The sequence below is a fragment of the Equus quagga genome, chromosome 13 (assembly GCF_021613505.1).
Source record: "Equus quagga isolate Etosha38 chromosome 13, UCLA_HA_Equagga_1.0, whole genome shotgun sequence".
Classification (NCBI taxonomy): domain Eukaryota; kingdom Metazoa; phylum Chordata; class Mammalia; order Perissodactyla; family Equidae; genus Equus; species Equus quagga.
In genome coordinates, this window is record NC_060279.1 from 61672596 (window position 1) to 61694867 (window position 22272).

Consider the following 22272-nt stretch of genomic DNA (forward strand, 5'->3'; position numbering starts at 1 on the left):
TTCATCTTAGATCCTAAGTTTTACAGAGTTTTCACTTCCCCTCTCCAGCCTCCAGGTATCTTTACTGTGAACAAACCCTTCCTGAGCCCTATCTGGATCCAGGTTTGTACTGAGTGATAAAAATCAAACTTCTGGGGCTGGCCCCCTGGCCGAGTGGTTAAGTTTGCGCGCTCTGCTTCAGCAGCCCAGGGTTTTGCCGGTTCGAATCCTGGGCGTAGACATGGCACTGCTCATCAGGCCATGCTGAGGCAGCATCCCACATGCCACAACTAGAAGGACCCACAAATAAAAATACACAACTATGTACCAGGGGGCTTTTGGAGAAAAAGGAAAAATAAAATCTTTAAAAAAAAAAAATCAAACTTCCTGCTGCTTGGCAAAAAGACGCTGGGCACTGGGACCAGATAAACTTAGTTCAAATCCTTACTCTATTAACTGACCTCTCTGAGCTTTGTTTTCCTTATCCGTAAAATGGCAATTGTAGTGAGATTTAAATGTGTTATTGTGAGAATTAAATAACATAGTATAGTGTCTTGCATAGGTTCTAGAACACAGCAAGTCAGGTGCTCCTCCTGTGATCTTCAGGAAGCCACATCCCTTCCTCCTGCCCTCACAGTTCGGGCTCTGGGATCCCACTCTTTTCCTATCTTCTCCACTGCCAACTCGCCTTCTCAGCTGGCTCAGCAAGATCCAGCCTGGGAGGCTCAGGCCCTCACTCTACCTAAGTTTTGTGAGGCTGGAGTGGTGAGATTGGAGGCCCTATAGGGGTCTGGAAAGGTTGTTGCCTATGAGGCCAGGAGTGATCCTATATTAACTATTCTTTTTTTTTTAATGCTTTTTGGTGAGGAAGATTGGCACTGAGCTAACCTCTGTTGCCAATCTTCCTCTTTTTTTTTTTCTCCCTAAAGCCCCAGGACATAGTTGTATATCCTAATTGTAGGTCATTCTAGTTCCTCTATGTGGGATACCGCCACAGCATTGCTTGACGAGCAGTGTATAGGTCCACGCCCAGGATCTGAACCTGCGAACCCCAGGCTTTGAAGCAGAGCACAGGAATGTAACACTTGGCCATGGGGCAGGCCCCTATATTAACTATTCTTTTTTTCTAGAATCTTCCCTCCTTGACTCCTGTTATACTCTATTTTCTAGGGCTCCACTCAGCACTCCAACTGCTGTTTCTGGATTCTTCTCTGGCTCCCAGGGCTCTGACCTGGGTCTTTTGATCTGTTTACTTCCTAGGGTAATAAATTCATTTGCATGGCTTCAACACTTACCTCTACAGGAATAACCAACAATTCAATATCCTCACATTGTCCTATCATCCAAGTGCTAGTCCAGTATTGCCAACTGTCCACAGGATCCTTCATCCAAATGTTTTACTATGACCTTAATCTCAACCAAAATTAATATTCTGTCCTCAGTCCAAAGCAGCTCCTCCTCCTAACTTTCCAGCACCTGAGCTTCCATGCTAACAGCGTATACCACCTGAAGATCATAATACTTTGTACTCTTCCTGCTCTTGTCGCTTGCTCTCAGATACAGGTGTAAAGCATAGGCTTTAGGCCAGCTTAATTTAGACCCTTTCAAATTCCAGCTCCACTACTTCCTAACTGTGTGACCTCAAGCAAGGTACTAGACCTCTCTGAGCCTCAGTTTCCATATCTGTAAAATGCGGATATTAAAAATCTACATCATAGTCTTATAGGGATTCAATTATATATACATATATATTATTTATGTGTACATATATATATTTAATAGCTATGATGGGATTAACACCTAATCGACATTGCATAAGTGGTTGCTGCATTGTTGTTACTAGTATTTCTACCTTTGAAACTTTACCACCTTAGTAGCGTAGATCTTCACCACCACAGACCTGGATTCCTTCCACAATCTCCCACCTGACCTCCCTGCCTCCAGGCTCATCTTTGCTAGTCATTCTGCACTACTGTCACAAAGTTAATTTCCCTAAAAAAACAGCTTTCAGTCTTAGCACACCCCTGATGAAAACCTACAATGTTCCCCATTATCCTCAGGACAAAATCTCCATTCTTGGGTCAGCACTGCTAGCCTCCATGCCTGACTGGACTCCTGATCCCAGAAATTCCCCAATCCAATCTTCCCACTGTCCTACAAACACAGTATGTCTATTTCCTTTTGCCTATGTGGGCCTCTTCCCTGGAATATCACCCTTAAGCTTGACCTCATCAGCCCATTCTGACTTCTTCCCTTCTCTGATCCCTAGCACACACAAGGTGCTCAGCCAATACTTACTGGATTGAATTAAGGATGGATGGTTCTCTACCTCTATTTTCACCAAAGGTTTGTTCAGGGAAGGGGTGGGGAGTTAAAGCAGATCATTATTGAGAGGAGAATGACTAGGGAGAACAGCCTTCTGGGCCAAGGAGAGAACGCTGATGAAGACTGGGACTGACCAAGCTCCCATCCCCAGGGGGAAACAGGAAACCCTGTTTGAGCCAAGTTAAGATAGTGGTCATCCTGTCTTCTGGGACAGAGCAGCCAACCCAAGGAGCAAAGGGAGGGTAATAAACCTGTCCTCACTGATGGGAGGGAGCACGATTCTTTGAGCTGAGAAGGGGGGTGGCCCTTCTCAGGCCATCCCATGAACCCCATCCCAAGGGGCTACTAGAGATATGACTGTCATCCCTGCGGTCTATGGGGATGGAAAGGATATCCTCTCTCAGGTCAAGGGGAAAAAAGATGTCATTACAGGAGGCTCAATAGGGTGGGAGCAGTCCTATTCTTGCACCATTTCAGGGTCTATGGGGAAAGAGTGGCCTATCTCCCGTTCGCAGCAGGAGGGGGCTGCCAATTCTGGGGGCGAAAGAGAGAGAGAGGCCATCCTAAGAGGCCACTAGGGACAAAACCTGTTATTTCTCTCTCACCAGTGACAGCAGAGTGGTCTTGCTCCAGGTTAAGAAGAAAGAGCAAACATCCCATGGGATGAAGCAGGTAGGGGTGGCCATTTCAGGGGACGAAGAAGTAGGGAGCAGGCCTATACTCCGTGAAGGAACTCAAAGACCAGGCACGGAGTTGATGGGGAGAGGGCATTCTGTCTCCCACCGCCAGGGGAAGGGGGCAGCCATCTCCTGGGGATGGAGCGACCATCCTAAGGGACCAATGGGGATAAGACAGATTACCCTTCGGGGACCATGGGATGGAACGGACATCTTCCAGAAATGAGGGGGAGGGGCGGCCATCTCAAGAGAAGGAGTTAGGCAGAGGGCCTGTCCTCTCTGAGGTGACAGAGCAATCATCTCCGGGGGCCGATGGGGAAGGAGAGGATGGTCCCTCAAGCTAAGGGGACGAAGTGGCCCAAAGGCGGGGCCGTTACCCATAACTTGCAGGTCTTGGGATCTCCCGGGCGAATCGTTTCCGCCAGAGTGGCGGGGACGGGCGAACTGTCTAACAATCCCTCCCCACAGCCCGGGACCCCGAGGGCGGGGCCTGTCCTGAGGTAGGCCTGAGGGGCTGCATCCTCTCACCTCCAGGGGCAACGACTCCGCCATCGCATCCCTGCCGCCTCCGCCCCCGCGCAAAGCTTTCTGGGAAGTGTAGTCCCACCAACTCCTAAGGGCGGGGCTTGGGGAAGGAAGTGGACCTCCCACTTCCGTCCCATTTGTGACGTTTTGGGTTTGCACCGGAAGTGCCTAGGGGCTGTCGATGTGGTACCCGCTGACTGCGGTTTCGGTCGCTCTCTCTTTTTTTCCCGGCTGGGTATTTGTGTTGCACCATGGCGGTAAGGAGGGCGGGTAGGGCGGGGTCCTCATCGGCAAAGCGCTCTCGGTGCCGGGAGACTGAAAACAGAGGAAGGACATCAAGGGAAGCGGGTCAGCCGGAGGGGAGCGCTATCCAGTGGCCAGACCCTGCTAGAGCGAGGCGGAGGGGAGTGGAGCGGCGCAGGACCGTACCAGAACTGGTGCCAGAGCGGGGTGGGCGTCAGTACCAGACAGTAACAAAGCTGGCCAGAGATCTGAGAGACCTGAGGTGGGAGGGCGTCAGCCTAGATTTGGACTACTCCAGCAGAGGCCGGAGACGGGCGTCATTCATCGCCACTCAGGAGTCCCCCCAAAGCCTGACCTTACCAGGGGAGCTAGGAGATATCAGCCTGGTGTTGGATTGTTCCAGGGCGAACAAGAGGCGATCATGAGTTAGGGGTGCTGGAAAGATAGTGTCGGCCATAAGCAGAATGTACTGGAGGAGGGGTGGACTTCCCAAGGATTGTGCTAGGTTTGGGCACCTGGCAGAGGTGCAGATGGAACTCGGTAGCTAACCAGACTGCTGCGGAGGATGAGTAGGACCCTGGCTGAGCGGGGCTCTGACAGCATCTCACCATCCCTTTGCAGCCCAAGGGCAAAGTGGGCACGAGAGGAAAGAAGCAGATATTTGAAGAGAACAGAGAGACCCTGAAGTTCTATTTGCGGATCATATTGGGGGCCAATGTAAGTGCCTGTCTCCTTGCTTCTATGCCCATCCAAGGTCCCACGGTCCTCAGCTCTGTTTGATGGTGGTGGTGGGGAGGGTGTATGTGACAACCAAGATTCCAGAAGAAAACTCCAATTAAGAAGAAATGAGAAAGGATCCTGGCACAGAGAGAAAGTGCTGATTAGTAAAAACTAAAGAAAATAAAAACAAAAAAGAAATGAGGGTGTGAGTCCCAGGTAGGCTTGAAAGCGTTTCCCTTCCCAGATACACCAGGGCTTCTTTCCCGGGCTGGTGTGTCAGAGGGGAGTCTGGGTACTCAGGACTTGGAGAACAGACCCTTTCTTCCCCTAACCGTATAAGAAACAAGCTGTCCCCAGTTAGCCTGGCCTAACTCTTGGTCAGAGTCAAGGGAGGCTCATGGTTTAGGGATAGCTTTTGATCCCAGCCTGATCCTTTGTCTTCTTACAGGCCATTTACTGTCTTGTGACCTTGGTCTTCTTCTACTCATCTGCCTCATTTTGGGCCTGGGTAAGTGTTCCCCGTCCTGGGAAGTGGACGAGCACATAGGATCAGTGGCTGGCCTTTAATACCCCCATTCTTATTTTGCAGATGGCCCTGGGCTTTAGTCTGGCAGTATATGGGGCCAGCTACCATTCTATGAGCTCAATGGCACGGGCGGCCTTCTCTGAGGATGGGGCCCTGATGGATGGTGGAATGGATCTCAACATGGAGCAGGGCATGGCAGAGTGAGTGTCCCCCGCTGCCAGCTCAGGTGAGCGGCCCCAGGGCTGGGGTGCTAGGGCCCAAATAGCCCAAGACCCACAGCTGCCTGCAACTTGAAGAGAGTGGATGAGAGCTGAACTGGGGCCCATCTACTCTTCGCCCCTTGCAGCTTCCCTTCTATCCACAGGCACCTTAAGGATGTCATCCTACTGACAGCCATCGTGCAGGTGCTCAGCTGCTTCTCCCTCTATGTCTGGTCCTTCTGGCTTCTGGTGCGTGGGTTGTGGGGCTCCCAAAAAGGGGCTGGGGCATCTAACCCTTCTCTTCTTTAATTTCCCGCACCTAGCTTCAAATTACCCTTTCTTTCCTAGGCTCCAGGCCGGGCCCTTTACCTCCTGTGGGTGAATGTGCTGGGCCCGTGGTTCACGGCAGACAGTGGCACCCCAGCACCAGAGCACAATGAGAAACGGCAGCGCCGACAGGAGCGGCGGCAGATGAAGCGGTTATAGCCACTAACATTGTGGCCACTGGTGGCTGGGCCCTGGGTGGCTCTGTCAGGCTGCATGGCCTCCATGCCAGGAGCAATGAGGGCCTAGTCCAGGGGCCAAAAGCAGTCTGGGGTATAGAATTGATGAATAAATGGCTTAGAATGTGGCTAATGGCTGTGTGGGTGATGATGAGGTACGAGGCAGGAAGAGCTAGTTCTTGGGTATTTCCCTCACGCTATAGACTCAGCATAGTGGGTACCTTGAAAGAAGAAAACAGCTCTTGGATTAGCTAGGAAAATTTTATTATGCTCCATGCATTCAGGGAGCTCATACATGCATACACACGCACACAAGCACACACAGCTAATACTGCTCCAGGCACTGACCCCTGGGCACAGAGTGGCCCTGGAGTTGAGAAGAGGCCCACACTTCTGCTCTGGTCCCTCCTCACTCTACAGTCTCTTGCACTGCAGACGGGGGCCCAGAAAGATGTCCTGGAGGCAGCGCCTTCACACCTCCAGGTCAGAACCCTTGCTCAGTCCCAGTGCCTGCACCAGGTCCTCTCCGAGCCCGCTCTTCAACGTCCGCCTCACTGCAAGGACAGAGCAAGGTTGGAGGGGGTTGATGGGGTTAAGGCAGCAGCAGGCGGGTGAGGAGTACTCACAAGACTTGCGGTTGCCACGGGAACGCTTGCGTTCTCGAGCAGCTAAGGCGCGAGGACTGCTCTTGGTCACTGACTGCACTAGCAGGTCCATGATCTCATCTGAAGTGTCACTGGGTAAACTGGAGCCTGGGGATTCTTCTGGGGGTACAGTGGAGGGCCCCACTGCTGTGGGCACGACTGGGGAGCTGTTCTGGACCATGCCTGAGGGAGGCCAGATAGAGAAGTCAGAGGTGGCCTAAGAGCCCATTGCCCCCAGTGGCCACAGGTCCCACCTCTGCTGCGGCGACCATGTGTGGTGTCCTCAGGCTTGCTGGTGAGCAGAATCTTCATGCTGGCATGACTGTCGGCATCACCCCGGCCTGGCCCGCTGCCCACAGCCACTGGGACAGATGGGTTGCTGGGGGCTTCCCCAGCCACACCAGAAAACTTCTCTGTCTGGGGAGGAGAAAATGGTGAGCTGGAAGTAGGGGGAGGAAACCATGGGGGTAGCAGTCAAGACCTGGAAGGGGCACTGACCTCAGTGATCATGCGTCCCCGGGTCTTGTTGCGCTCACGGTATGTGGCCCGCTTCTGCTGCTGCTGCAGCACCCGTTCCCGGCAAGTCCGATACTCCAGTGCAAACTCCCGCAGCGTATGGCAGAACTGCATGATGCGCACTTCGCGAGCTGCCTGTGCAGTGTACCCCAGGTACAGCAGGAAGGCACGGAACCTAGGCAAGTTGGAGTGGGGAGGGATGGTGAGTCCTGCTTGGGGTTTGAGGGATGGTGGTGGTGTTCCTGCCTCTGGCCCATGTCCCCACCTGTTGCAGACACGGCGGTGCACTACCCGCAGCATGGCAACACGGCGGGCACACTGGGCCAGGAAGTGGGTGAGGCGGGCACGCAGGGCTGGGGCCAGCTCGTGCTTGGCCAAGCTCCGCAGACTCTCCTCAGCTGCCCGGCTCCGGCGCTCTAGCTGCCCCAGGTTCTCAGTCAGCTGCTCAAAGTCAACCTGGAAAAGCAGTGGGTACACATGCTATCCCCCCTGTAGAAAGACACTGCCTAAGGCTGCCTCTGTGCCAGGCTGGCCAGCCTGGGCCCTAGAGACACAGATAGCCAAGATTTGGCCCCTATCCTCCAAAAGCTCACAGTCTAATGCAAGAGACAGACAAATCCATTTGATGCAATGGGGAACAGAGGTTTCTTGGGGGACGTGGTAGGTAAATTGAGACAAAGACTGAGTAGGTATAGCCAGGCCAATAGACAAAGGAGTGTTTCCGGCAGAGGACACAGCCCACACAAAGACCTGTAGCCAAGCAAGCCCTGCACAGCCGCCCAAATAGGGAGAAGGGGAAGAAGCCAGCCCCAGCAAGCCACCTCCCTCGTACCGTGGCCAGTCTTAGTCAGGTCTGGTGCTAACCTTGGCACAACGGGTCAGGGCAGGGATTTCTGAGTAGAGGTCGGAGGAATCAGGCCGGGTCTGGAGCACCAAGGAGCAGAGATGGTGCAGCAGTGACTGCCGGCGCACTGTGTCCTTCACCTCTGACACCTTCTCCAGGTAGCTCAGTTCAAAGCCGCTGCTCTGAAAGGACCCTGTCTGAGCCTAGGCCTGGCTGCCTCAAGAGCCCTGGCCCCCAGCTCTCATGTGCTGTCACTCACCTGGGAGCCATTGAGGAAGTTGCCCACAGCCAGCAGGGTGGCCAGGATGCAGCGGAAGGTGGCATTTTGCACCAGCTGTTCCATACCCACTTTCAGATCAAATAGTGGTTCTGCAATTTCCTGGTATGGGAGACCAGGCACTCTCAGACTACATTGTCATCATTCTCACCTGCCCCCACTGCCTGTCCCACTCCATGACCCAGGTACCCGCTCCATGCTGTCATAGTCCAGCTTGAAGGCCCAGAGTTGTAGCCGAGCAGCCAGGGCCCCAATGGAGGCAAGAATCATCAGGAAATTCTCGGCTGGGCCCAGGGGTATGTCAGGATTGGCCAGATGGGCCTCCTCGATCTTCTGCCGCTCCTCATCCGTGGGCATCATGGTCAGTAGCTTCTAAGGATACAACCACCACCCCACAAAGGTCCCTCAGTGCTAGCCTGAGGCCTCAGGCATTGGTTTTGACTCCTCCCTAGGTCATCTTGGGGATCCTCAGAGTCTGGGGACTGTTCTGAAAAAATGCCAAGCCCATGCCCACTCCTGGAGGGACAGGAAATGCCCACTGACCAAAGGAGAGGGCTAGAGCTCCCACCTCCCTCTCACACCCCTAGCTGGGTATCCCCACCTCAATGCCATCCTTGCTGACAGCAAACTCATCAAAATTGAGCAGGGCCGCCTTGATGACGTGCACAGGTGGCAGTGTGGTTAGGCCAATGTTGATGGCGTTGCTGCGCTTGGGATCCAGCACTGTGGTCATTGTCCGGCGGCCCTCACCAGCTTTCTTTGAGGTTGGGGGAAGGGCAATGTAAGATTGGGAAAGGTATTAGCTGGGGCAACAATTTAAGAGGACAGTCCAAGCCCCCCCAAATGGCCAAATGGTGGGGTCACCTCACAACTGGGGATCAGGGATGTGTAAGACCTTGGGATGAGCTTAGATTCTAGTTAGGGCTCTGCTGATCCCTTGTTGAGAGACCTCAGACAAGCCCCTATTCCTTTCTTTGCTTCGGTTTCCCCATGTGGGAAACGAGTGGCAGCCCCAGGAGTTCAGACCCTTGAGCTGATTCCCTCCCTTCTCTAGATGAGGGTGTGTTTACCTTGGAAGGCAGCACGTCCTTGGCACGGGACTCGAACAGGTGTTCCAGCCGGGCTGTGTCCACTGAGACAGGCTCCAGTGAGGCCCACAGGGTGGGACAAGGACCAAAGTGGCTCTGAGAGCCTCCATGGCCCCCAGCCAGCTTTAGCTCCCGCCAGAAAAGTTTTACTGTCTTCCTCTTTGTGGGGAGGGCTAGGCCATCAGGTACTGAAGGAGGAGGAGGGGCAGCCAGGGGTGGAGGTGGTGGGAATGGGCTTTTGATGAGTGGGGGAGGTGGGGGTGGAGGAGGCGGGGGGCCTCCAGAGAGCAGAGGCACTGGGGGTGGTGGGGGCAGGACCCCTTTCCCAGCCTCCACAGACTCTGTGTTCAGCATGTCCTGGTCTTCATCCTCCCCCAGATCTGAGAAGTCCAGGTCCCCAATGCAGAGCTTGGGTATACGGATAGGGAATTCCCGGATGGGCTCAACCTTGGGGCTTGGTGAGGCCAGTGTCTCCTCGGGCTCTGGCTCAAGACTCTGCTGGGCCCGGAGTAGGACTCGGGGGGTAGGGCTCTGGGGTGTTCTGGGTGCAGGGGCTGGTTCTGGGGAGTCCCATAGTTTCCGGGTATCTAGAAGAAAGGAAGCAGCTGTCAGCATCATGCCCTCTGTGGGGCAACAGGGCAACACGTGTGGATTCTGCCCACCCACCTACTCACCTGGGTGCCTATCCACCTCATCAGGCATGGCCCCAGCCAGCGTCTCTGCCCGGCCCTGGGCCAGCGCAGCCTGCTTCTCTGTTTCCGCCGCTGCCACATTCTCCAGGAACCGGGCTCTGGGGGGAGGCACCTGTCAGTAAGGATGTCTGACATACCCCAGCCCAGGGTGGTGCACATGCCTTGCTGGGCCCCTGGGCACTGCCCCTAATTGCAGGCACACACAGACACACAGGGAACAGTCCATGCGCTCAGCAACCCAGGACCTGCTCCCCAAGGCAGCTCCTGTTCAGTCCTCCACAGCTGGGGAGGGTCACTTCCAACCCAGCACTCCCAGGTCAACACACAGGGAGAAGTTCTACTTAATACCTAACTTGCAACTTTGCTGCTGTTCTTGCTCACTATGCTTATTCTAGAAAAAGGCCCTTAAAGCAGGGGAAGGGGATAGCTGTCCCAATGGGCACACCAGGCTCTCCATCCCTTAGCACGTCTGGTAGCTTCTGAGAGCTATGGCCTATGCCCAGAAAGGGCCTGGTAAACAACAGGCACTCAGTTTATGCTGAAGTCATGAATGTGATCCACTGTCTCTTTTGTGGCCCCTCCAGCCTCTGTTGGCCCTCACTCCCTGGCCTTCCCTTAGCCCTAGGTTGCTCCTCCACCTCCACACCACACAGCACCCTAGATCCCCTCCTTGCCCTATTCCTGGGCTGAGGACATGGAGAATGGTTGGGAGTCCATGTCCTCATCTCTGGTGGAAGCTGTTAAAGTGTCACTATTGGAGCACAAGGACTACTAATACCCCAGTGAACTCAGTACTTGGGTAACTGAGGAGGCACAAGTCTGGGAGAGAAGGGGCCTGAGGGTTCCCCAGCTCTGGCTGCATCAGGCACGTGGAACCCCCGCTGGGGGAAGCAATGCTGAAGCCCTGAGCACATGGCAGGCCTGGCAGGCTGGCTTCTGTACTTACTCCAGCCTGGCCTGCCCAGTAGGGGACTGGGGGACAGGTGGGCTCTCAGGGGCCCTGGGTGGGGGGATGAGAGGAAGAGATGGTAATTGTGGTGCCTGCTCCGCCCCAAAGCCCAGTTGTTCACACCCACACAGAGCAGGGCAGTGATACCAGAGGTTCCTTCTCACCACAGTGGGAAGAGAAGGGGGGTGGGGGAGGCATGACATGAGGAAACTGGAAGTGGAGGGGAGAGACACATGAAGCAGGAAGGGTGCTGTATGAGACAAGGACAGAGCAGAACAAGAGAGTCAGTAACAGAGAAACACAAAGACAGATGGGGGTAGGGAGACAGAGGACAAGTGGCAAAGATGGGGGAATGCCAGAAAGAGATAAAGAGAAACCGCAGGAGGAGGAGGTCCAGTCAGAGCTGAACCCCACCCCTCAGCAGTCACTTACCAAACAGGAGCAGTTTGGTGAAGTCTGGAAAGAAAGAGAGAAAGCACGCGTTTGGGCAGAGGAGGCGGAGGGCCTGTGGAGGGGCGCAAAGCAGAGGGACAGTTGGAGGGAGGACTCCGAGGACGGCCTCTGTCTCTCTACTTACTTGTAGATGCTCCTCTCGCAGGAGCTGTCGGAGGAGGGCGCCACGGAGATGGTAGGAAAGAGGCTCACCGAGGTACGGAGGCCAGAGGCAGGGCCCACCGGGCTGGAGGTGGGGCCTGTCGGTGGAGCAGGGCCGGTGGAGGAGGAGGTGGGGGCTAGCGGCGAGGCGGGGCTTGTGGGGCTGGAGGCGGGGCCTGTCGGCGAGGCGAGGCCTGAGGGGCTGGAGTCGGGGCCTGTCAGGAGATAGGCTACGGGCCGGCCAATCCACCCCTCCCCATCTGACTAGGCGCGTTCTTACCCAGGCTCAGGGGCGCGCACAGGGCAGCCCCCGCCTTCTAGAGATCGGCGGCTCCTCTTGCCCTCCTCTGAAGACGGCTTTCGGCGCTCCCGCCGCCCACCTGGGGCGGCTTCCTCGATGTCTCCATCCTCCAACCGCAGGGCGCTCTAGCAGAGGTGCGCCCAGATGTGAGTGGCTGAGGCCCACGTAGGTGGGATGGAATGCTGGGGAACTGCGCCCTCTCTATCCCCTCCTCTCACCCCCAGTCGAGCCCTGGCAGCCCAGCCCACCTCGTAAAGCACAAGCTGGGCACGCAGGTCGACATCAGTGCCCGCAGTGCCCAAGAGGCGCTGGACCAGTGCCTCCATGCCCTGCTGCTCCAGTGCATCCGTCACGTCATAGAAGGAGTCCTGATCTGGGAGCGCTGCCAGTGTCTGGAAGGTGGAGAGGCGAGGGCAAGGTTAAGGCTGATGGGGACCAGAAGTCAAGAGCCCTAGAGGCCCAGAATTGGCGCTTGGTTCTCCCCCCGACACACACCTTGTTAATGAGTGTGACTGTGTACACCAGCAACTCGGGGTCAGCACCATTCTTCTCCTCCAGGATAGACACAAGATTGGCCCATGGAAGAGCACCTGCCACACAGAAAAGGGAGCAGTCATAGGGGGACAGGTAGGAGAGAGGGCTCTGAGTGGTGGGGGAAGGAGGGACAGTCTCTGACCGGTAGCGCTGGCCACAGAGTTGACTGCACAGATGAACAGCGGTGCGTTGTTCTCAGAGTATTCCACAAATACCAGGAGCAGCTTCAGGGCTGTCTTCACTACCAAGCGGGACTGGGGGGAGGGGTCAACACATATGAGTGGGGCTTGGGCCAGACTTGTGCCAGCTCCTGGTGGGGAGGGGGAAGGGCTTCTGGGGCTGGACCCAGACAGGAGAGTCTAAGCAGAAAGACTCTGGCTCCAGGCCCAGGTGTTGAAGTGCCTTCTAGGCTTAGAGGGGCCTCAGACTCACTCCATTCCAGCCCACTTTGCAGAAGAGGAAACTGAGGCCCAGTGAGAGGCAGTGGGAAAGGATGTATGGCTTCATGGAGGGCCACTTACCAGGCTGGCACACAGTGTGTACAGCCACTGCACGGTCTCACTGTGAGCTACCACCCCTAGCATCCCATCCACAAAAAGCATCAGCTGGCCTAGTGCTGGGGACACATAAACAAGAAGAGGTCAGTAAGGGGTTGACGAGGGCAGGGGCCATCGGGGAGGAGTGGGGCTAACCTCGGAGGATGTAGCTCTGGTAGTTGTGGTCGGCAGCAGCACCCACACGGATCAGGCAACTCAGCCCCTCCGAATGCACGAATTCAGGCACCAGGTCCTTGTCCTCCTGGGGACACCATGTAGGAGTTTAGGGGGGCTCCAGCTGGATACCCACACCCAGCCCACCTCTGGGCCTCACCTGGAAGATCTGCTTTAGTGAGAAGAGGGAGCGGCGGAGCTCAGGGCCACTGGAGCCATACAACTTTTCTGCAAGGGGTAGGTGGGCATGGAAACCTCAAGAGGACACAGACACCCTCTTCTACTGGGACACAACCACAACCCCCTGCCAAAGAATATTCTAGTACTCTTGAAGCCCTCATCCCCTCCTCCATTTCCCTGATTCTGGGCAGCCCCCACCACAGTCTAGCTGTGGCATTAACCCTGGCCCTGGAAGGAGAGGTCAGGATAGGAATGGGGAGGGGCCACAAATCTTGTCTCTGATCTGCCTTGTCCACTGTCCAGCACAGGCCTGAAAGAAACTGAGCCAGCTGGGCTGTGTGTGTGTGGGGGGGTGTTGCTGGACACTGATGCCCTCACACACTTACCCAAGATGGCATTAACCCTCACGGAGAGCTGGGTCCGCAGGATCAGCGTAGGCTTCCGCCCTTTGCTAGAATCAAGCAGTCCAGTCAGCAGCTCCCAGCCCATCCCTCAGGGTCCCTCCCCCTAGGCCAAGGCAGCCAAAGACCTCTCCACATGGCAACTCTGGCCCAGCTCCTTCCTCCTCAACTGCTCCTCCAAGGGCCCAAGGGTTAGCCAGACAGGCGGGTTTGTACAACCACAGGTATCTCAGGTATGTGGAAGAGCCCCTTACTCCTATCTGGGGCAGCAGGTAACACTGTGCCATTCCCCTGGCACAGTTCCTGGGAGGTGACCCATAGCCCAGGCTAGAGATCAGGTGTCTTGGCTGCTGACACTTGAACCAGCCCCTGGTGGGGGAAATGATGGGGGCCAGCCTTGCCTTCCTGGCCCCATCAGCTCTGACCTGATCTCTTCATAGAAGCCCTCCAGCATCTCCCGCTGCTCTTCCAGGGACAGCTCAGGGTCCAGGTAGTATCCAGAGGGAGACACTTGCAGGGCACAGTCCTCTAGCTGAGGGCAAAGGGAACAGCTGTCAGGGCTGGGAAAGAGGTGGCAGGGGTATGTATGGAGACCTGTGAGCTCCTACCTCCCACTCAGCGCGCTGGCCCAGAGGCACACTACAAGGGTCTGCACTGCAGCCATGCATTCCTTCAGCAGTCGGATGTCATGTGCCTACTATACGCAAAGCCCATATATCGCAGATGCCAGGCTTTCTGCCCCTTTGTATGTGCTATGTCTTCTCCTGGCTAACACCCGCCCATTCTTTAGGTTTCAGATTAGGGTTCTAGGTACTTTTACCCTAAGCATCTTTGCCGTAGACATCTTTGCATTTTTGCTGCAAACACATTTGCCACATAACTAACTGGACGTAAGGCAATTTTGCCATATAAGATAAAATAACTGGTTGACAGTTTGGTTTTGACTAGAAAATAGGGTAACAAAACTTACTGAAAGTGTGAAATAAGAGAGTGGAAAGCCAGATTGCATACTATACTAGAAAATGATAACACATCAGTGTGCAAATCCTTTGGTAAGCAGTCATCCCCTCCCACCCATCAAAAGCAAAAGTTACCAAGCTATGGCAAATATAAAAGAGGTGGCTAGTCATTCACAACAGCCTTCAAGAGCATTAATTATCAATTCTTTAGCTAATTTAGATACAACAGCTTGTTCCCTAATGCTGTTGTTACCAAATTTATTACTCAATATTAGAAGTTGGAGGCAAAAGAAGAATCAGGCTCCTCCTTCTGTCCCCGCCTCCCACAAAAGAAATGGTTATATGATTCCTGATAAGTTTCTTGAAAACGGTGAAAATTTTTTGTTATTTTTTTAAAGATTTTATTTTTCCTTTTTCTCTCCAAAGCCCCCGGTACATAGTTGTGTATTTGTAGTTGTGGGTCCTTCTACTTGTGGCATGTGGGATGCCGCCTCAGCATGGCTTGATGAGTGGGGCCATGTCTGTGCCCAGGATTCGAACTGGCAAAACCCTGGGCCACTGAAGTGGAGCGCACAAACTTAACCACTCGGTCACGGACACGGCCCCCATTTTTTGCTATTTGATAGCGGAGAATGTGATGGGGACAGAATTTTGGTAATTGGCACAGAATCTGGCTTAGATGATTTGGTGAAATATAAGGATTAGGCATATGATGGAACATTTAAATGTAGTCCAGGTATGTACTACATGTTTCATTATGTCCTTTTTTATGTTCCTCTTATTTTATTTTTTGTTATTTCATCTTCTACAGTAAAATTGCCTTACGGCCAATTAGTTACGGGGAAAAAATGTTTGCGGCAAAAATACTTACGGTGAAAATACCAGATACCTGAACTTCTCTAGTCAATGCTATATAACCCACTCCACCCTGTGTGTATACCCCCTCTGAGGCCTTCCACACAGCATTATTATATCCTAGACACACATCCCCTTCCTCACTAGCCACGTGTTCTCTGGGTTCAGGCACCATGTCTGTCCTGCCCCATGCTATATCTGCAGAGCCTAGCACAGCACGTGGCACACAGTAAGTGCTCACTGAATGTTTGTTGAGCTAACAAACATGAATGAGGGAGGGGAATGGAGAGAAGATAGGAGGAAGTTCCTACCTTCGAGGAAGTTCACAACCCTTCGGGGTGATAAGCTGCAGCCACAAAACATTCAAGCCCAGGGAGAAAGTGTTAAGAATGCTGACAGGTGCAAACCCAGCTGAGAGGGGGCTGTGTGTGTGTGTGTGTCTCCCTGAATAAGACAGTGAGGAGTTGGGACTAATCCATAGGCTCTCAGTCACTCCAGGCCTCAGGGTCTTTGCCTTGCCCCCAAGTGGGTCACAGTTACCATTGTCCTAGCTGGACCTCAGAGGTCTCCAAGGGGTCTATTGAAGACCAAATTTTAGAGTCTGACTCAATCAGTCTACAGTGAGTCCCCGAAACCTGCCTTGCAACAAGAAGGCACACGTTCCATCCATGTGTCTGCTTCCCATGTCTCCCTCCCCCTGAGCTGGCTCCCCTCTACCACCACCTGGCATGACACTTGGCCCCTTGAGAAGTGCCTGTAGAGAGGCCTGGTGAGGTGACTCTGGAGAGTCTGAGGCAGCACTGTGCCTCTCACAGACACCTCCCCCATAGCACAGCACCAGTGTGCAGGACTTGGCAAAGTCCCTTTGACTTGAGTGGCCCCCCACCTTTGAGGTGTCATGGCCCAGGGAGAGCCCACCTCTGGAGAGGCAGGGTGTCTCTGGTCTTCATCTTACTGGGAAAGTCAACCCCAACATTTGTCCTCCTGTTTCGTCAGCCCTGCCCTGCTCTGGACTCAGCCCAAGGGCTTCCAGCTGCCCTTGGTCCCCTGGGGGGAAGGGAGTCCAGCAGCAGCCCCTACCCCTGCCTCTGCTTAGCGCCTCTGCTCATTCCTGAGAGCCTGACCCAGCTCCTTCCTGGTAGTTTGGCCTGTGAGGCCCTCGGGTGATGCCCCCCCACCCCACCCCACCCCCGCCTGGGACATGGGACATAGGACAAACACTCCAGCCTGTTCTCTGTCCCACTTCCTGCCTGGCTGCTTGCCCTCCCCAGGCCATGGGCGGGCCTGGCCTCTCTTCCCTCCCTGGGAGCAGAATCATCTTCTCCAGGGTCTACTGGGAACAGGCTTGAGATGGGGCAGCAAGGCCCCAGGGCTGGGGTACTTCATCCAGGGTCAGCTCAACTGAGGGCAACCCCACATTCCTCCTGACCACTCTTCCCACAAGGTGACTCAGCAGCCTACCCACCCCTCCCCCAACCAGGCACAGCTGATTTCCTTCCACCTTGGACTGGAGGATTCTGGGATCCTACAGAACCATATCTCCCCCAGAGCCACAAACCCCCTCAGGGATCCCCCAAATCACACACATATAGACTAGCTCATTCATTCAGACATTCACGAACCAGGCTGGTTTCAGGTGCTGAGACGCTGCCTCTGCCTTCCTTGCCTTCCAGCCCAATGAGGGGGCAAAGGGGGCAGGCAGGCTTGACTCAGAAAAAGGCCACACATAAATGTAGAAGCACACCTGCCATGGGTGCTAAGAAAGGGGAGGGGTGGAGTACTGTAAAGGTAAACACTGGAGAGGTGATCAGATTACACCTGGTAATTGCTCACACAGCCAGGTATATGGTAAGGTATACATATGCTCACTGACCATGCACAGGCCCAAGAAGCATACTCAGAAGGCTCAGGCCCAGCACACTCTCTTCCCTTCCTGCAAGCATACTTGCATGCTCTAATCCCAAGTGAGCAGAGAATGCCCTCTCCTTCCAGGATACCTGGGAAGCCTGCATCCATTTGGGGCAGAGTCCTGCAGACTAAGTGCTCCACCACCCCCACCCTCCTCGGATGACCAGGTTTAATCCCTTTCCCTCTGTGATGGTATCCATGGCCTCCCTAGCCACTTCACCTGTCTAATCCTGCCAGGGCCTCATTTCTGGGGAGGAGGTCCAGAGATAACAGCCAGACCAAAGCTTCTAGAACAATGACCCCCACCCCAAGCTGTCTGTCCTGGCTGGAGATGGGCCGTGGTGAGCTAGGGTCAGGCATGCAGCAAACAGTGGAGACTTCCTGCCAGCTGGGTGATGCTTGTCCCTCACACCCCTGGCCCCTTCCTGGGGTCACCATTCTGAGAGCCAAACCTCTGGGCCTTGTTTCTCACACCCTGGGGCTGGGCCAGGCCAGAGTAAGCCCAAACCCTGGTCCCTGCTGACAGTGCTTCAGGTCAGCATATAGTATGGACCCACATGCTTGATTCCCTCCTGGCTCTTGTCTTCTGCACTTCTCTGCTGTCTCTCTTGTGGTGGAGTCCCTCCCCCATTCTTCCCAGGCTCAGCCCCTCACTTCAGCCTCCAGCCCACTTTTCTCTTGATTCTCTGGGCTTAGGCTTTTCTGGAAGCCTGAACCAACTGGTTACATATGGTTTTATATGGAGGCCAAGCTCAGGGGTCCATGGTGTATACTCCTGGATACTTTTGATAACAGTGTAATCAGGTGAGAATGAATATGCCAGGGCCATGCCCAAGGAAGATGGAGAAGACGGCAGAATTTTACACTGAAAGACTCTTGTTTTAGGAAATAATTTGTTAACTGCCTTTTTCTTCTCCTTTCCCAGAAACACAAGACCCTGTGCTCTGATGATCCTCCTTTCTTGTTATCTTGGGTCTCCAACTAGACCATGACTTCCTGGATTAGATGACATGGATGGGCCCTGAACAGGGAAACTCACATTTGTTATGCCTCCTCTAGGTCACTGAGTTGCCTATTTTGTTGAATTCTCCCGATAATCTTACAGATGAGGAAAACATGGCTCAGAAATTCAGTGAATTTGCCCCATTCTAGGAATGGAACCAGGGCTAACTGACCTAGATCTTGGGTGGATGGAATTTGGAAGTGCTCCAGGGAACCGTGGAGGGGAAGAGGAGCGAGGTCTGGGGCCTGAAGGCTTGCCAAGGGCTGGAGATCACCCCTCAGTTCTCTGGACTCTGCAAATACCCCAAACTGGTCCTCCCAGTTGCAGCAAGGGAGCACAAATAAATACACACACACACACACACACACACACACACACATATATACACCATACATGCTGGTGTAACAGTGCCTACTTCTGCCAGGACCTAGGTCCTGGGGTCCCTCATCAGGCTGCGGTCCAGGCTCTCTAGCCCAGAATGATCAGCAAATTGGACATGCCGACCCCAGGGAAAGCTGGGAAGAGGCCATGACTCATGCCCACATCCCCATCTTCTATAGTTTCCCAAAGAAACCTCCATATCAGGGCTCAGTTCATCATTAGAGCACCCCATCTTACCCTTAAGCATCCTCTGGGACCCCTCCAGTTGGTCCTTGTCCCAGCAGTTCAGGTTCACACTTTAGCCCCCTTGCCTTAACTGCTTCTGAGGGGGAAACTGAGGCTGGAGTAGGAAGGGGCAAGGTCAGGAAACACTTAGGGACAGTGCTATCCCTGTCCTACTCTGATCTTTAGCCACAGCTGGGGAATCAAAGTTGCTGGTAATTTCTAGGGTTAATCTTGCTGCCAGGAGTAGGGCATTCCTCTGGCCTGTGTATCAGGGTCAGAGCAGCACCCAGGTCCCCCTGCCCAGAGTCCAGGGAGAAGTCAGTGCTATCCCAGATGTGGCAGGGCCTGAGGGTTTCTGGGAGGAGCTCCTAAGGCACCACCCAGAAGGGCAAAGGGTAGCAGGGAGGGCTGGACTGGGCAGCTCTGGGTAAAGAGATAAGACGTAAGGCCAGTGGGCCAGGTTCTTTCCTGGGCTGGGAGAGGCTCTTGCACAGAGAAAGAGAGATACTCCTGATTTCCCCTGGGGACACCAAGCATGGCCCAAGGCACTGCCAGGACCCTCCCCCACCCAAGGGCCAGGAGATGAGTCAGAGGCTGTGGCCAGGAGCTTCCTCCTAGACTGGGAGGAAATGAGCAAGGCCTACTCAGACCTGAAAGCTCTGAATCCTTTAAAAAGGAAGCCCCCTGGGGAACTCTATAGGCTAGGCCCAGCCCAATGGGGTGTGTGGGGTGGAGCTCCAGAGAGAAGGTAGGCTGGGTCTCTGTATATTCCAGGAGGAGGCAGGGTCTGCAGGGATGATGGAGATCAGTGCCCAGAGTGGGAAGGCAGACATCATTTGGCTGTGTCCTGTTCCCCTGCTGGACAACTGTACAGAGGAAGAAGCAATGAGGAGAGAACCCCTTCCTCTTCTTTCTGCTCTACAGCCTGGGACAGGGACTGCTGGGTTTCTGGGCCACCTCTTCCCTCTAGAGGGCTACTGAGGCAGGCCTGAGTCATATCTGTACCCATGGGGCACACACTTATAGGCCTAGGGGAGGAACGAGCTGTTGACATTTCCTGCAAGGAGGGGCCCTGCTCCCCCTCCCTCAGCTCTCTGATGTCCCTGCCCCTACCCTATTCTCAGCCTTTCTTCCTCCAATGTTCTATTCTGGGGCTGTGGTCACAGTTTATATTTGGGACGAGCACATCACAGTGCATCTGACCATTCCTGGCACAGCTGCCAGCCCCAGGGAGTCCTGGCTCCAAGCACTGTGGTAACCCAGTGTGCCTGCCCCCATATCCTGCCTGTGGGGGATATGGCAGTCCTCAGGTACACCAAGTGGGATATCCTGAAAGTGGGGAGACCGGGAAGAACCGAGTTGTGGGGGACTTAACACATTCTCTATCCAAGCTCAGTAGTGTCCTCAGGGAGTAAACAACAGAGGGCAGAACACCTGGTGGGGAGAGAGATGGGTCCCTAAATGAAGGGGAGAAGTAAGGGGTGCTTCTGAGCCTCTTTCCTGTAGCTGACTTCCCAAAGCTGCCCCTAATTGGGGAGAGGGGTGTCAGGGCTAAGTCCTGTCTTAGAGTGGAGGATGGAGGAATACTGTGTTCTCTGTAGTGCTCCAGGCTTATTTCAGCAGCAGGAGTTCCAGGAGCCTGGAGGCAGTATCCTGGCCCCAGTTCAGCACCCCTTTCTCCCCAGTGCCCATCCTGAATGGGAGGTGGTCTTGGGCTGGACATACTTCTTCCAGGCCCACTTTAGTTTGCCTCTTTGAACAGGGCGGGGTGGTGGGGGAGGGTGCATCAAAAGTTTGGAGTGGGCAGTGTGCTGCAACCTTCAAGCCGTGGCCTTGAAGTCCGGGCTCTGCCGAGACACGCGCCACTCCTGAGGATAATAGTCTTACCACCTCTCCCGCCCGCGCTCGGAGGCGGGGCTGGTCCGCAGAGCAAGGAATGCAGGCTGGGGGCCCGGCGCCCGGGGCACATTCCAGGAGAGACCCCGGGCCCGGGGGGCAAGTTTACGCAACTCGGCGCCCAGCTAAGGCTAGGAGCAGGGGAGCGCACCACCACAAACTCTCTCTCTTCCTCGCCACTCGGAGCGAACGGATTGGAGGGGAACCCCCAGGGATGGTAGCGCTTCTCCCACAGTCCTGGCCCGGAAACTCAGTGTGCCGGAAAGGGCTGCCTGCGGGGGGCTGAGCGCCGCGAGCGGGAGGGGAGGTAGGGCCGGCCATCTGGAAAAAGGCCTCCCCCGGCACTGTGCACGAGTCAGCTCCGGGGCGCAGGCAAACTAGGGCAGGCCGGCGGTTTAAAATTAGCCCGGCCCGCCCCCTCCCTTCCAGCCGTGGGCCAGCGTCTGCGAGTGTACGGGACGGTGGGAGCGGTGACTCAAAGGGCTATTCCACCAGCGCAGCCTCCCGCGCTCGGCGTGTCCCGGGCCGGGCCGCTTCCTGGGGACTCCGCTCACCCCGTGAAGTCTCTTCTCCACCGGCACTCCCAAGCCGGGCCCTCACCTGCTAGGGCAACACTCTATCCCACAGGACCCAATCCAGCCTCCAGACCCCGCTCGAAGCCTTTGCTACCTCTAGTGACCCGCCCCGGGTCTGCCCCTCCTCGTGGTCCCGCCCCCATCTCACCTGAAGCAGGTGGAAGCTGGCCCCTCCCCAACTCCGCCTCCTGGGTCCGCTACCACCCAAATATCTACAGTCACCCTCTCGGGAGCAGTTACGTAGGCAGACAGGCAGCGAGTGGACCCCGAGCATCTCCCTAGGTGGGCCTCACTTGGAGGGGCGGCCCGGGTGGCGCAGACCAGAAGCTCCCATCTCCCTTCTTCAGCTTCCCCTCAACTTAAGAGGCAGCCCCCGCCAGCGAGGCAGCATGAACCTTGTGGCCTCAACCGAAGACGTTCCCGCAGGAACACACCCGCTCCAGACTCTTCCCGAGGGGCACCTCCCAGAGGCTTTAATCGCCGATCCTGAACCTTCGATCGCCCCCAACCTTTCTCCGGCCCCCCTCACCTTGAGCGGCGCCCCCAGCAGGCGGTGCAGCGTGGGTATCTGCGCACCCAGGGGCAGCGCCGCGTCGAGGCAGCAGGTGGGGGCCCGGCGCGGCTCCGGCAAGTTGGCACATGAGAAGGGATCGGTGTCCTCCAGGTACTGCACCCGCACGGTCACCACAGATTCCGGTTCCCCGTCCCCCCGGTCTTCCCCTCCCGCCATGGCTCTGCCACTGGCTTGCACTGCGCGCCTCCGGGCGGGTCCCGGCCCCACCGCCGCGTCTACTCAACTAACTCACTCTGTAGTCTGGGCCGGGCCGGACCGGACGCCGCCTAGGAGGGGCGGAGCCAGAAGGAGGTGGGGCCGAGGAAGAGGGTGGAGCCAAGGATAGTCCCAGAGCGCGCGGGGAGGGCGGGCAACCGCTGCCGGAGGCGGGGCCTGCCGCCAGCCACTCGGAGGGCGCGATCGTGATCCCGTTACTTCACTGGGTAGGCCGGCGGGAAAACCCGAGCTCGCGCCCAGCTTACGAGAGCG

The 22272-nt window shown here is 55.4% G+C and overlaps 2 protein-coding genes across 9 annotated transcripts; one reads left to right on the plus strand and one right to left on the minus strand.

Annotated features, from left to right (window-relative positions):
- Positions 1-3667: 3667 nt before the first annotated feature.
- On the plus strand, positions 3668-5826 carry TMEM208 (transmembrane protein 208). The gene is made up of 6 exons (XM_046682863.1): positions 3668-3763; positions 4371-4466; positions 4918-4977; positions 5059-5195; positions 5360-5444; positions 5544-5826. The coding sequence occupies exons 1-6, from the start codon at positions 3758-3760 to the stop codon at positions 5679-5681; spliced, it is 522 nt and encodes a 173-aa protein (XP_046538819.1). The 5' UTR covers positions 3668-3757; the 3' UTR covers positions 5682-5826.
- A 119-nt stretch (positions 5827-5945) lies between these two features.
- Positions 5946-22022, minus strand: FHOD1 (formin homology 2 domain containing 1). 8 transcript variants are annotated; one of them, XM_046683449.1, is made up of 25 exons: positions 21760-21895; positions 18772-18874; positions 13854-13960; positions 13414-13478; positions 13008-13075; positions 12830-12935; positions 12659-12753; positions 12280-12391; positions 12099-12193; positions 11852-11995; positions 11583-11728; positions 11286-11504; positions 11141-11164; positions 10706-10759; positions 9742-9857; positions 9050-9654; positions 8581-8736; positions 8169-8351; positions 7962-8081; positions 7723-7884; positions 7124-7314; positions 6841-7033; positions 6597-6759; positions 6325-6525; positions 5946-6252 (listed from the first exon to the last, which is right to left on the minus strand). In XM_046683449.1, exons 3-25 carry the CDS (start codon positions 13880-13882, stop codon positions 6170-6172), a joined length of 3330 nt encoding a protein of 1109 aa, XP_046539405.1. In that variant the 5' UTR covers positions 13883-13960; positions 18772-18874; positions 21760-21895; the 3' UTR covers positions 5946-6169. The 8 variants fall into 8 exon arrangements, 7 of the variants coding, with proteins under 7 accessions (XP_046539405.1, XP_046539400.1, XP_046539404.1 ...); XM_046683444.1 differs by lacking the exon at positions 18772-18874 and having other exon boundaries at positions 21760-22021; XM_046683448.1 differs by lacking the exons at positions 11286-11504; positions 18772-18874 and having other exon boundaries at positions 21760-22021.
- Positions 22023-22272: the final 250 nt, after the last annotated feature.

What these genes read in the sequence shown, in the direction of transcription:
- TMEM208 (XM_046682863.1), top strand. An exon ending in CTGCCTCATTTTGGGCCTGG is followed by an intron (nt 4,978 to 5,058) that starts GTAAGTGTTCCC and finishes CTTATTTTGCAG; the next exon opens with ATGGCCCTGGGCTTTAGTCT. An exon ending in ATGGAGCAGGGCATGGCAGA is followed by an intron (nt 5,196 to 5,359) that starts GTGAGTGTCCCC and finishes TTCTATCCACAG; the next exon opens with GCACCTTAAGGATGTCATCC.
- FHOD1 (XM_046683444.1), bottom strand. Translation starts at nt 21,960, where the DNA reads ATGGCGGGAGGGGAAGACCGGGGGGACGGGGAACCGGAATCTGTGGTG. An exon ending in ACACACTGTGTGCCAGCCTG is followed by an intron (nt 12,392 to 12,658) that starts GTAAGTGGCCCT and finishes CCCTCCCCCCAG; the next exon opens with TCCCGCTTGGTAGTGAAGAC. An exon ending in CCGTGGCAACCGCAAGTCTT is followed by an intron (nt 6,253 to 6,324) that starts GTGAGTACTCCT and finishes CTGTCCTTGCAG; the next exon opens with TGAGGCGGACGTTGAAGAGC.